At 38.1% G+C, this 15,342-nt stretch overlaps 1 protein-coding gene across 2 annotated transcripts in view; it reads left to right on the top strand.

Moving 5' to 3' along the window:
- LMBRD1 (LMBR1 domain containing 1) overlaps positions 1–15,342 on the top strand; it is a 258,648-nt gene that overhangs the window by 200,432 nt on the left and 42,874 nt on the right. For both annotated transcript variants that reach the window (XM_065400966.1, XM_065400965.1), the window contains exon 14: positions 9,049–9,130. In XM_065400966.1, the coding sequence (XP_065257038.1) occupies positions 9,049–9,130 (82 nt within the window). The remainder of the gene's footprint in view (positions 1–9,048; positions 9,131–15,342) is intronic.

Below are 15,342 nucleotides of genomic sequence, written 5' to 3'. Positions count from 1 at the left end.
TTGCATCCTTTTACAAAATGCAGCATGTAGTTTCTGTGTAGAGCTGTAGAGGGACCTGGTCCTGCCCCCATCTAGAAGGAAATTACAGTTGTTGCTGCTAGCTTCCAGTACGCCTTATGTTCCCTCAGCACAGGAACTGCTTTTTATTATTTTCATTATATTCTGATAATGGCCAAGCTCCCCAATCAGGAATAGGGTCCCATTGTGGAAGTTTCTGTATAAACTCACAGTAACAGACAGTGGCTGCCCCAGACAGCTTGCTAATCTAAAAACAAAAACACAAAAGTGGAAGGAATAATAGGGTACAAGGTAGTCAGAGTAATGGGGGGCATATGTTGTGATAGTTCCGTTTAAAAAAAAAAAAAAAAAAAAGTTTTAAACCTTTGTCTATTTTTTTAAATTATCCCAAAACTTACTTTTATCCTGTAAATGTCCTACTTAACCTTAGCGTTTTTCTACAGTATTAGTTTATAATTAACATTAAACTTTTCCGTTAATTTTAACTACTGCTTCTTTTAACTCTTGCATCCCTGTATTTTGTTATCTTTAAGTTTTGCTGTTTCTATTCCATACCCTACCTTTTTCTATTTTAAATTAGTTTTGATTCTTGCACTTCATATTTATTGTATTTATCTCTTTCTATTTTTAAGAAAAAAGGTACGTAATCATCTGGAACTTCAATCTGAGTGACATATGCTGAAGGTCTCATTCTACCAGTACTAATATGTCCTTGGAGTTTCCAAAACTTAAATGTCAATTTCCTAATTCAAAACTGTTGCATCCAACATGCATTAGACCTGATATTGACAGATATAGAGGAATTGATCTCTGAATTAAAAATCAGTAGTTGCTTAGGTGCATGTGATCATGACTCAGTTGTTCTGTTTACACATACCACATGTAAAGTCCAAACTAGTAATATGTACTTGGTGATTTAAAAGGGCCAATTTCACAAAGTTGAAAACAATTCTGAGCCGAAGGAGCTGGGAGAAAGAATTTAAACACAAAAATGTGAACAGTTGGGAACTGTAAAAAAACATTTTGACTAGATGCCCAAAAAGTCTGTCCCAAAATTGAGAGAAAACATTACACTGGTTAAGACAGCCTGGTTTAGGTGAAAGCCGCCATTAAACACACAATGTATAACACAGGGGGAAATGGGGTAGGTGAGAGAGATAACTGTAAATTAGAAGTTGGGAATTGTCCAAAATCAATAAGGGAAGCAAATGGACACTTTGAGAAATCTATGGCCTGCCAAGTTAAAGATGGTAAGGAATTTAAGTATATTAGGAACAGATGGAATCCTAATACTAGATGGAAATGGTAGAATTGTCAATGCAAAAAAGCAGAAGTGTGCAGCAATCTCTTTAAAGTGTTTGGAGAAGACCCAAGTCATTACTGATCATCATGTGATATGAATATAATACTTTTCATTCTAACCCAAGAGGATGCTCAACAGCAGCTACTAAAGCTAGACATTTTAAAATCAGCAAATCCAGATAACTTGCATCAGAGAGTTTTAAAAGAGCTGACTGAGGAGGTCTCTGACCCATAAATGTTTATTTTCAATAAGTCTTGGAAACCTGGAAATTTCAAAGGAGTGGAAGAATGCTACTGTTGTGCCAATATTTAAAAGTGTAAATGAGGTGACCTGGGTAATTATCGGCCTGCTAGCCTGATACTGAAATATTAGACAAAATATTAGAATGGCTGATACGGGCCTCAGTTTAATGAAGAATTGAGAGTAATATAATTAATGTCAATCAACATGGGTTTATGGGAAATAGAACCTGCTAAACTAACTTGATATAGATATATATATATATAGATATAGATATATATATATATATATATATATATATATTTTTTTTTTTCATGAGATTACAAGTCTGGGTGATAAAAGTAATAGTACTGCACAACATTTTGATTAAGAAACTAAAATGATACAAATCAACATGGCACACATTAAATGTATTGAAAACTGATAAGTCTCAATGTAATTGTAAGCAGGGAATCACTGAGAGTGCTTTTAGTCGGGTCCCACAGGGATTGGTTCTTGGTCCTATGCTATTTAACATTTTATCAATGACATGGAAGAAAAATAAAATCCATTAGAGTTTGCAGATGACACAAAAATAAGAGGAGTGGTTAATAATGAAAAGGGCAGTTCACTGATACCGAATAATCTAGATTGCTTGGTAAAATGGGTTCAAGCAAACACTATGCGTTTTTAATACAACCAAGTGTAAAGTCATATATCTAGGGGGGGAAATATAGGCCTTGCTTATAGGATTTTGACATTTGTCCTGGGAAGCAGTGGCTCTAGAGATGATTTTGAGGTCATGGAGGATTATCAGCTGAACATGAGCTCCCAGACCAACCCTATAGCCAAAAGCATTGCATTGTCTTGGATATGTAATCAGGAGAATCTCATGTAGGAGTAGAGGCTGTTTCCTTTGTATTAGACACTATTTTTAACAGCTGCTGGAATTCTGTGTCCAGTTCTGGTGTCCATAATTCAAAAAAGATGTTCCAAAATTGGAGAGTGTTCAGAGAAGAGTCACAAGAATGATTAAAGTATTGAAAAACGTACTTTGTAGTGAGACTCAAGGACCTCAATCTATCAAACACAAGTTTAAGGGGTGATTTGATCAGTACTTATGTGAGGAACAGAAATTTAATAATAGAGGTACCTTTGTCTGCTAGATTGAAGCGATGACCATATCCAATGGCCAGAAGTTGAAGATAGACAAATTAAGAGTAGAAATAAGTCACAGATTTTTAACAGTGAGGATAATTAACTATTAGCAGTTTATCAAGGGTTATGGTAGACTTTCCATCACTGGAAATGTTTAGATCAAGATTGGATGTTTTTCTAAATGGGATGCACTAGTTCAATCACCGCTATTGATCTTGAAGTGGGAGTTAATGTAGGTAAGTCCTGTGGTCTGTGTTAGAGAAGGTCAGACTAGATGATTACAGCTGTCCTTTCTGACCTTAAAATATACAGGTCTATGAATCTATGGATAGTTACCTAGGAAAATCAGAATCAATGTTAAACTTAAAAAAAATCCAAATATGTTATGGTATGGAATTGCTCATTTAGGGCACCCAAACAAGCTTAAGTATCATCATGCAACAACCATACATTGTGTTTAATCAAGTGTGTAATTACAAGTAATAGAAAGTATTAAACTAATTTTAAACACACTAATTCTTTTCCAGATTTCCCCCTTCCTCCTCCCCCACATAGTATCATGATGGGAAAGGGATAGATGTTTGGGTGTCATAACGGAGTACTTTTGTATACCGTAACATGCTTAGATTTATTTAAAGTTTAACCTTAGCTTTGGATTACCTGCATGTACAATAAGATTTAGACTTACCGCTTTTTCTAGGAGTTGGGCCATTGAGGATAAAAGACCTGTTAAGGAATTGCTGCCTTTCAGAGGCTCAACCACCTAGCTTAGTTGTAGTTGCTCAACTACATCTCACTGACCAGTGTATGTCTCTGCCCCACCCCAGCAGACCCTTTGACATATATGCCCTCTGAATTCCCAAGTCCAATATCGTTGCTCTCACAGTTCACCTGTACTCCTGCCTCACTCCCAGGACAGTACTGTCTGGGTGCACAGTGGAGTTAATGCAGCAGTACCTTAGGCCATGTCTACACTTACTGGGGATCAACGCTGCTGCGATTGATGCAGGAGAGGTCGATTTAGCGGGTCTAGTGAAGACGCACTAAATCAACCGCAGAGCACTCTCCGGTCGACTCCGGTACTCCACCGGAATGAGAAGAGTAAGGTAAGTCGATGGGAGAGCGTCTCCGCAGCATGGTGTAGACACTGCGGTAAGTCGACCTAAGCTACGTCGACTCCAGCTACATTATTCACAAGGCCTTAGTGTCACATGGTAAATGTTCTCTAGTAATGGAGAAGAATAGATCATATTTTTCCTATTGTCTTTCATCTAGCAGGGAGCCAACACATTTGCAGATGACCTGAGCTGCAATCAATAGGGTCCACTCACTGGTCACTGAAAGACATCTGATTTTTTGTTCAGCAAATGCAGTTGTCTTATAAATTTGTTTGCTAACAAAGAGCAACTACCTGGGAGACCTTAGTTCCTTGTTAGATGCCTTAGAGTCTAACCCAAGTAATACTTTTTTATTGAGACAATACTGAATTCTTAAAAAGGCAGTACTTTTCTTCCAGAACAAAGAAATTTAAAAATCCTTTCAGCAATAAAATTACTACAAGAGAATTCATGTTAAAGATGTTCTTTCTCAAGCTGATGAGCCTTATGGTTTTGGCAGCATATGTACTTTAGTATGTCATGTCATGCTAGCCAAATACAGACAGCAATATTTTGAAATGTATACAGCCAGGGATGTATTCCTATCCCTTACATGGTAGACTCAGCATCTCTCTGCCCTGGAAGGAGATGCTTTCAACTTTCCAGCTCCGTCAGTCCCAGTCACCTCTGACACTTACATTCTAGGCTGGTGTAGCTATTCTAAGGATTTGTAAACTCAGTCACATGAATTTCTGGGAAGAAAAAACTTCATGTCAACATCTAGAATTAAGGCCATTATATTGGGCTCTCAAGTCCTTTCTCCATCTTCTACTGGCAGAGTGAATCAAGTACTTACTGACAACATTGCAGATGTCTTATGTGAACAATTAAGGGGAGCACCTTCCAGCTAGCTGTGCAGAGAGGCCATAGCTCTGTTGGATGGTCCATAGTACACAGTACACAAAATTTATCCATTTGGTAGCCAAATGTATCCATTTGGTTGCAGGGAAGGACTATATTACTGGCAGATCAGCTGAGCAGTGACTTACACAATCAACATTTGTTGTCACTCAATAACTCAGTAGCAAACATCTCCCTATGGGTATATGTGGAGATGGACCGACATGCAACAAGACGCAACACCAAATGTTAGAGGTTTTGCTTCAGAATAGGAGCAGCTAATCAGCCCATAGTAGGTGGGTTTCTTCTAGACTAAATGGGGACTTTTTCTAAGTCAGGAGAACCAGACAAGAAGAAAGCCAAGGTTATTGTGATTCCAAGGCCTGGATAAGATAAGTGTCTCTCTGATGTCTTGCAAGAGTTGCAAGGAGTTACTCTCTCCTCCCCTGCGACCCCGAACACATAATTTCAGACCTATTGTCCCCAGTAGAGAGGCCATAATTCCCATATGGACACAGACTCTCTCCACTTGACAGCATGGGCTATAGAGATTTGACAGATCTAGAACTGTCCTGTTTGGAAAAGGTCCAAGAGATTCTATTAAAGCAATCAACTTGCCTGTTATGATTGTAAGTGGAAAAGGTTCTCTTTGTGGGTAACCAGCAATAACATAAACCCAGCTTCAGTTCCCATTTAATCTATACTTGTGTACTTACTTCATGTGATATGCTTGGGACTTTCCATACTGTCAGTAAAAGTACATCTCCAGTTGATCAAAATAATGTATCCAGCTATAATTTAGTTAAAAGGTTATTGAACAGATCTGTCTTTTGGTTAGAGAATCCATTCCTACATGGGACCTAAATTTTATATGTAATTAGCTTGTGAAACTCCTCTGAACCAATTGGAGAATGTTTCCTGTTTCATCTCTCAATTAAGACAGCCTTTGAAAAGATATATGTAGGAAACTGTCCTGTACTGGCAATGGCATGAGCTAGGGTTTTTCCCAGCTGAAATTTGATTGTATGGATACATTGACATGCAAGCAGTTGCCAATTTTCAGCAGTTCTTAACATGTCTTCAAAAAGCTTTCGGGTATATAAGGTGGTGGTTCTTCTCCTCACATATTTAAATAATTGAAAACTAAATTGGTTACTACATGAGCCTTGAATATAAAAGTCAAAACTGAGAATTATATTCCCTGCTTTTTCTTAGCTGTGGTTGAAGTATTTTTTTAAACTTCTGCTGGTGTTTCTTGCATATTGTAAAATTAATTTGTTCTGTGAGTTTAATCTGTTCTTAGTACCCTGCTTATACAGAAATCAGAATTCAATTTTAAGTGTGTTTTCATCTGTATACTGGAGTTAATTTGCTGTTCCCATTTCTCCATTGTAATCTTTCTTCCTATGCTTTCAAATTCCAATTAATCTGTAAATATCCCTATTGGGAAACAATATTTCCGTAGACACATTCAGCAATTCTGTAACTTTTGATTCTTCAACTTCCCATCCTTTTTAATGTTCAAAACCTTAAAACCTTAAGAGAAAAAAGTATCTTGAAGTGGAAGCATTGGCTTGTGCAATTTTCTTTACAGTAAAATGGAAGAGGATTGATTAGGAGGGAAAGATGGCCTTGTGGTTAAAGCATTGGACCGGGACTAATCTAAAACATGTGACAGGGTCAGGAATTGAATCCACATTTCCTGACTATACCACTGACTAATGTTACTTTTGAAAACTCAGGGATGTTGAAAGGTCCCAGAATACTGGAGAAAACCAATGTAGCACTGATCTTCAAAAAAGAAGTGTAATTCTAGCAATTGCCATTTAATCTATTTTCAATACCAGGGGGGAGCTAAACTTTTAGAATGAACAAAATCTTATGAAGTCTTTTATCTGGGCTTCTTCTCTCATACCTACATTAGCTTGGGGGAAGAGAAGCACATTCTGAGGTGAGTAAGCCATGTAAACCCCTGGTGGAGGCACACATACTCCAGTATGCTTTCAAAGCCCCTAGACCCTTGTGATGTCAGTATAGTACAGTCCATTACTCTAAGATGATATTGCTTTCCACTTCTTAGTTTTCTTCTCTGCCCTCATTTCATCCTTTTCCACCTGCACATTCCTCTGCTTCCTGCTTCTTTGTCTCTGATTTACCATGCTCTTCCACCTGCCTTCTGCCCTTAGAAATACACTCATCAGCCTATCCCTTTCCAATAAAAGAAACCCCTTTTAAGCTTTCAGTTAATGTTTTTTAAAAAATCAAGCAAGTTACATGCAGTTTAAGTAAATAAATTATCTTTAACTGCAACCCCTGCATTCTCGTCTCTTAACCCACTCTCTTTCATCCTGTTTTCGTTTAGATTGTAAGCTTTTCAGAGCAAGGACAACATCTATTCTATGATCTATGAAGTGTCCAGTAGAATTCTGAGTACTCAATAAATAACGAAGAATAAAATTTGCCAGACAAACTGGATTTTTTTTAGATAGAAATGCAAAATTAATTGATGAAAAAAGTAGCATCTTTAATATGCTTACATTTTACTATTGAAATAGAATTTGAACTCTGTCTTGTGGAACTAAGATTTAATTCATATTGGCTTGAAAGTATGAATATCCTTTAAGAGCTTGACGATTGACTAAAGGGATAGTAAGCAAAATCTAATAAAAATGGCAGTATAAAGGGGAATAGTTTCTAGCAAGGGTATTGCTTGGTTTATTATTAGGCTTGGTCTTACATAATGAAATAAATTTGAGACCCTAAATTAGGAGGAGTTTTAAGGTGTTGAAAGACTTGAGTAACATCAGAATGCTCATTTAGAGAATGAATTTCTCAGTAAAGACTGATGCACAACATAGTGTAATAAAAGTAGAAAAATCTGGAATAAAATCAACACGTCTTAATTAGCTCTCATCTTGTAGGTGTTATGTGGACTATTAGGAAATAACAAAATCAGAAAGAGTATTGTCCTTGTGGATTAGTTCAGGTAGGGTGTTCCATGTGTAGGAGTCAGTGGAGAAGAAAGTGCAAAAAACAAAATAAGTTGCGGAAGAAGTGAATGAACAGAATATTGAGGCTGGCATCATTTATGAAGCAGACATAATGGGTGGAAATAATGTGAATAGGCTGTTGTTTCCTTGAATAGTGAGGAAGAACTGGACACCTATCATCTGAGTGGAGGGTGGGATGCTTGTGGTGGATACTAGGGAGAAATGTACTGGTGGGCTTTTGGAACCAGAGAAGGAGGGCACTCTTCTTCTGCCCATTGCCCCATCTTTCTCCTCTTTATCCTTGTAACTTCCTTACTTCTTGCAGTCTCAGGAAATGCCTGTCTCTATTTTTAGTGGAGGCCGGGTGGTGTTGCAGGGGCAAAGATAACGTGAGAAGCCTGATCTGGAGGTGATGTAGAGGTGGTGTACATTCAGTTAGGCTGCTGTCATTTTCACTGGATCAGCTGACTGATAATTCCTTCAGGAGGTCAATCTGCAAAGGTTTTTTTTTTTAAAAAAAAACAACAACAAATGCCTCTTTTGTGAAAATGACCATGACACTCCCAGTTGACAGGCCCATGTTCATTTTAGTTGAAAACAACCATCAAGACATGCAAGAACGATCAAGGGAAGTGGGGAAATCAGATGTCTGGGCATGAAATAAGCAAATAAAGTTCAGCTTAAAAAAATGCCAAATAAGTAATCTGGTGGAAAATAATTTGAAATATAGATATTAAGTGGGAGGGAGAAATCTGGGAAGTAATGCTGAAAGCCATAGAAGCAGTAATGGGCAGCAAATTAGACCCACGTTTGAGATGCAGTATGGCACCGAAAAGAGCTAATGCAATTTTATGCTGCATACATAGTGGCATCATAGAGCAATACTGCTCTGGTGTACCCATGGCTAGAATAAAGTCAATAACACTTCCACAGTGCCTAGCTGGATCTTTCAATCCATCATGTGATCCAACACCTTTAGCTCATACAACTGTTTGTCAGGTCCCTATATGTACAGTCAAACTTGTTTATCATTTTAAAGGGTTTGTTGGAATGTCATCAACTAAAGCTTAATCATGAAAAAGATAATCTTTTGGAGCAATTTTATACTATGAAATTATTCTTTAACACTTCAGAACCTGTAAAGCATTGAAAATAATCAATGGCATGCAAAGATTAAAGATGTACTGCAAGAATTTTTTAAACCTTTTTTCTTGCAAGTGAAATTTAAAACATATCTATAAAATATAGCTGTTGTGTCAAAATGATTTCTTGCAAGATTTATATGCTTCAGAAAACACCACATTGCATAATGTATTCACCTATATAAAATGTTCTTTTCTGACATTACATATTCTTCATGCAGCATAATATGACACTTGTTGATGGCCAGCCAGGGAATGTTACAACATACGTGCCTAAAGTCTGTGATGCAGATGCCCCAGAAGGTAAGACAAATGAAACTTTTGTTCAATGCACACTTCCTGTGTTGCATCATTGTAGAAGATTGGTTACTTCATTATATTTGTGTGCACTAGCAAGAGAAACCACTGAAATTTTATTTTCTTAAAAAATAATTGAGCATTTGCTCAAGCTTCTTTAGTGTTTATGTCCTCTGTGTTAAGGTTTACTTACAGAAGGTTGAAATGTAGCCTAGTTAACAGCCTAGTAAATTCCCATTTGTGGAAAGAAATCTACTCTGTAGAATATAAATCCTAATTCAATGCATTTTACTATATAGACATAAAGATCTAATTTAACAAATCTCCCACTCACTTAAATACTATACATGTGTTAACAATACCCTTGACAACATTTGTTTTTTCAAGGTTTAAATCAGTTCCTGAAAGGGGAAGTGTAAGTGATTTTTGGGGGGGTGAGAGGGGAAAGGGGGGTGATTGGTGAACCATCCAGAAAACTGTTATGCTAGCAAATAATTCTGAAACATATCCTTTTTTACAGTGAAAATTCAAGAATCATATAATTACATAGGCTTGTAATTATAAAATGTTTTCAAATTTCGTAAAGGTGTGCATATAAATCATCTAAAATGTTATTGAGCCAGAAAAATGTTGTCAGAAGTCTGCCTAATTAAAGCAATTTACCAAGGATCCTGGTGGATTATACATCAATGACAATTTATAATGAAGATTGCATGTTTTTTCTAAAAAGAGATGCTCTAGGAATTATTTTGTCCCTTTTGGCCTTGGAATCTATGAAAAACTCTGAGGTTAGAGTTTGAGGTGATCATCAGTTGTATTGAGTTCTTCAACCTTTAGTTTTTGAGGCCACAATCTTTGCATTTGACTTCTTCAAAATCAGCAAAAATAGATTTACGGCCATCTAAAATAATCCATGAATTTGCAGAATGAAGCACTGGAGTTTGTGTTCCAATCTTGGCATATTTTTTCTATGATTTAAAAGCTTGCACAGGCTGTGGAAGGGAAGGTTGAAAAATAGGGATACATATCCATGTATACATAAAGCCTGGGGGGAGGGGTGAGAAGGTTTCTTAAAAATATTACTAAGCACAAAGCATGCTTATCAATAATTGACATGAGTTTGCAATAGCTTTCCATATAATTCCAAATCAACTATCATCTTTCTCCACTAGCACTTACACAGACACTGGGATCTAAAACACTTTTTTTTCCCCCTTCCCATCACAGGGTAATGATTGAGGAAATCACATTTAATTTTAAGAGCACTTTCATTAAGGGTTTTGAATATTGGTGATAGTATCTGAACCTGTTCCCAGTTCAGAACATGTAGATTTTGTTATGGCTATGGTGGTGTATTTAGGAATTTTGTTGCCTCTGTAGGGTTGTATTTTTCCATACAAAAGTTAACGTTTAAATTTACTATCACAAGCATCAGTGTGTCATTGTCTTTGGACAGGAGTCAACAAGTCTCTGAAAGAGTTTCTGCCTATGCTTCTCTCTTAAATGAAGCATTCTTGACTTGTCTTCTACCTTTGTGAATGCATTGTCATTAAGAATAACTCTGGAGTTCCTAATGTCGGAACTATGTTGTGGTCTTGCCCCTTTTTTCTCCCTTCCCCTTCAGGTTGAAGTTCTTACTTTGAATTTACCGGTGCTGACACAAGAAGATGGATAGGGGAAGCATGCCTTGTAAACAGCATTATTTTGTGACCTGGGTCAAATTAGGTGAAAGTGTTTGTCCCCAGAATAAGTTCCACCTTCTTAAGATGCCAGAATGGGATACCATCTCAGTATATCATACAAATGCTCAAATATTTTATAAATAGAAGATTTTCTGGGCTCAACTCATTGACCTGAATTTGAATACACCCATGGGCTTTGCTAGACTCTTCAGTCTTGGATTCTCTGCGGTGGGGCTCAGATATCCTCTGATTGCTTTGGGTTTTGCTTCTACTTGATTAGGGTAAAAATAAATGGTGGTATTCTCCCATACCCACCCATACTTGGCTCTTAAATAAACTATCATGCAGAATACATAGAGTATATCTTCACAATATACTTCACTATATACTTTGACCAAAGTACCACCTAACATTGGCATTTAAAATATCCGCATTGGCATCTGAGTTAGCACCCATTTAGGAAAACTGGGTAGTTCAGACCTCTTGAAGCTATTATTTCAGCCTCTCTGCAAACTCTAGTACACATTATTGCACTGGGTACTTTTAGTTTGCATTGTCAAGCTTTTCTTTGCAACTATAGTGCCCAGAGTCTTCAGCTTTTAAAAGATGAAAGCAGAGACTCTGGAAAACAAGAAGTGATTTGGGAGAGGTGCTGATGTGCAGTACTGCTGCATACTAGCCCAGTTCAAGGCCTGAGTAACTATTAATGTTGAAGGGTTGAGATGACTTAATAGAATGCCTTGGTGTAAGCATTTAATATAGGTATAGCCAACACATAATACAATAAGCTGTATTTTGCTTCCGACAGTTCTATAGTACAATTCTTGGAGAATGTTTTGGAAAAGGTTTCTTTTGTTATTGATAGAACTTTTTTTGGTTTAATCTTGTTTTCTGTACATGGCTTTTGAGAGTCTCATTGAATTCGTAATAATTATGATCAACCCATGCATTGGGAAAAGAATCTAGGGAAATGCCAGAAAGCCCAACTTGGTGCTTGTCTGCTTTCACTGTATTGTGGTGATCCAGAAAATTGTGACGGCTAGGAGTCTCACTGGATTCCCCTCCCCCCCCCCCCCCCCCCAGTCTCAAATACTTACAGTAGAAAACAGGATTTAAAGCAAATATTGTGGATTTATCTGATAAGGATATTTTTGAAACCTTAAAAAATATCCTTAACAGTTGAACACGGAAGTGCTACATACAATCAGGAGTTACAAATGTTTGCTCAACTGATTGCTTTCTTTCTTTAATAGATGTTCCAGCTTACTGATGGAAGAATTTTTGTTTTAAATTTTATTGATCTAAAAATTCAGAGCATTGACTACAGTTTACACATGTGTGGCAGGTTTGGTAGTTTAGTTTCTGAAAACTGCTGATTTAGAATATCTGAGGACTACTTCTTCAAAAATGTTCTGCAGAAATTTTTCCAGTAAATGGTTTATTAACATACGAACGGTCATACTGGGTCAGACCAAAGGTCCATCTAGCCCAGTATCCTGTGTTCCGACACTGGCCAATGCCAGGTGCCGCAGAGGGAATGAACGGAACAGGTAATCATCAAGTGATCCATTCCCTGTCCCCCATTCCCAGCTTCTGGCAAACAGTAGCTAGGGACACCATCCCTGCCAATCCTGGCTAATAGCCATTGATGGACCTATCCTCCATGAATTTATCTAGTTCTTTTTTGAACCCTGTTATAGTCTTGGCCTTCACAACATCCTCTGGCAAAGTGTTCCACAGGTTGACATTTAAATTGTATTCATTTGGACCACTAACACTTTTCTCCTAAGCATTTATCTTGTATTTTGACTTTGTCTTTTTTAGATGCAAGTATATTTTCTCCATATACTAATTTTAAATGTTTAGCATTTAAAGTATTTTATTTTTTTACTGGCTTTGTGGATGTGACCTACTCAATTATAACCACTATTCAGATGTAGTGAGGATGAGATCCCTGCTGATTTTATTGCACTTGAATTGTATTTTTCTTCTCAGTAGAGTGAGCAAAGAACAACCTGACAGAGATCATGTTGTTATGGCAACTAATCTTCTAAAAATAATTTCTATATTGTTAGAACTTTAGTTGCCTTTAATATGGAATTCATTTTACATAGATTTGTTTCTAACCAGTATTTTGCTTGCTGAAGAGGACAGGTTGTTTATCTTTCTTCAAAATAAAGATGGGGTAAATAGTAACACAATCTGAGTGCAAAACTGTCAAATCTTTGATGTTATTTAGGTTTAGAACTGTAATGCTTAGACAATTTTAGCTTGTATTTGAAAGTGTTAATATTGTCAAGAAACAGTTTTTTCTGATATGTTGTCTCTGTATTTACTTCTAATATATAAATTAACTTAGTCTGAATATCATAGGCTATGATGACTGACCTGAAAAAGGGAATGCAGAAGACAAGAGGAAATGGAGTAGATAAAATTTTACCTTTTACCAGTTGAGAATCTGTCTGCATAAAAATTCCTTAGCACAAATATATACAATACATGAATCATCCATTTACTTGTTCAGTCTAAGTACATACAGTTTATTAAAATAATTGTCTGTAAAACAGCCAAGGATTTTGTACATCGCAGTACCTTAGTGTGTTATAAAAGGAAACATTTATTTATAATAAGCTTCAGTAGAGTTAGGAGATATTTGAAGCAGCTGTATGATAGAGGAGCTTTATGACAGAATATGTACTTGCATTTTTTTTAAATACAGTAGTAAATTAAAGTATCATTTCTCAGTCCACTTGTACTTTCTCAGATAACTTCTTACTGCTGCGTTCTAGGGTGCAGTATACCCTTAATCTGCCTTTACCACTGAGTAACCTTCCAGTTCCCCTTTCCCGGTTTTAATGTATTAACCAAAATGTATTTTTCCTTCATCTTTTTGTTTGGACATCTGGCCACTTAGCATACTTTTTTTTTTTTTTTTTTTTTGGTAATCTGTGCTGCATTTATATTACTCCCAGGGGAATGCTGCACCAAAAAAATAAAAATTATAAGCACAATATTTTAAAATTCTGCAAAATTTTATTTGTCAAAATAACACTACATAATCACGTCAGTTTCAATTATTTTGGTAATTTTATTTCAAAATACCTGTCAGCAGGTATGTCTGTAACAATATACACACACAAAAATTCCCCCAGGAGTAGAGTTGAAGAAACCCCTATGACAACCCAGTTCCTGTTTCTCTGCTCCCTCTCCCCCCAGAGCCCAACCAGGTGGCCAGACACCCACAACCCCTCCCCCCCCAGAGCCCAGGCGCGAGGCCCCCCTTGCCCAGATACCCATACCCCATCCACTGAAAGCCCAGTTGCAGGGCCTCCCCTAGCCCAGACACCCACCCCCGTACTCCCCTCCAATAATATTTCATTGAATAGATATATTAATGTCACGTCTGGAAATTATCTATTAGGCAATCTAAAGTATTTTTTCACTGCTTCTGCTCTATTCTGGCCTGATCCAAAGCCCATTGAATTCAGAGTAGTTTGGTTGTCTTCAATAGCCTTTGCATTCAGCCCTTTAGGGGGTCTTACCCTCCTGCTTTCAAACCAGTGAGCAGAGAGACACTACCATTCTCACCTTAACCTCCTGTGTTTTCTTTAACTTACAACTGGATTTCTCTACAGTGTATTTGGGGATACTCTATAGGTAAGGCTACGTTTTAGTCACGGGTGTTTGTAGTCAGTCATGGACAGGTCACGAGCTATAAAAAAAAAAAAAATCACGCCCTGTGACCTGTCCATGACTTTGACTAAAAATAGCTGCTATGACTAAAACTTGCGGGCAGGAGGGAGGGTCTGGGTGCGCTGCCAGTGCTGAGGGAGGTGACCCTGGACCCCCGCTGGTACTGAGGGAGGAGGGGCAGGGCCGCAGCACAGCGCGTGGCCTGAGATCCCCACTGGTGCTGAGGGAGGGAAGTCCGGGGTGCGGCCTGGGACCCCCGCTGATACTGGGGGAGGGGGATTTCCTACCGGCTTCATCCCTGCAGCTTCTAGGTGGTGGAGGCAGGGGCCAGGGAAGGGGTTCCTCCGCAGCTCCTGCTACAAGCGCCGGCTGCCGCAGCACCCATTGGCTGGGAGCTGCGGGGGAAGGGCTTGTGGACAGCGTGCGGCGTGTAGACCCCCGCCCCTCCACCACCTAGGAGCTGCAGGGTGGCCCCACACCCCAAGTAAGCACCCCCTCCCCCTGCCCCTAACCCTGAGCCCACTCCCACACACCCAAAGTGCTGCTGTTGGCTCAGGGGTTGCCCGGCTCGAGCCAGCACCAGCTGCTGCAGAAGTCACGAAGGTCACAGAATCCATGACAGACTTGCAGCCTTATCTATATGTAAGGGACAGCATATGAAATATTTTTAAAATACTGTACACTGGACTGTTAGATTTTCTACCTGTGCAGTGCTTTACATCCATTCCTTGCAAGGAACATAATCATTATTACCCAGTACAGAACTGTGTATTAAGCATGTGCACATGATATAATTCAGTCACAGTATTATAGAAATGTAGGGCTGGAAGAGACCTTGAGAGA

This window comes from Emys orbicularis, chromosome 3 (genome assembly GCF_028017835.1).
Source record: "Emys orbicularis isolate rEmyOrb1 chromosome 3, rEmyOrb1.hap1, whole genome shotgun sequence".
NCBI classification, from domain to species: Eukaryota; Metazoa; Chordata; order Testudines; family Emydidae; genus Emys; species Emys orbicularis.
The sequence above is the reverse complement of the archived record's forward strand: the minus strand, read 5'-3'. Positions and strand labels throughout refer to the sequence as shown.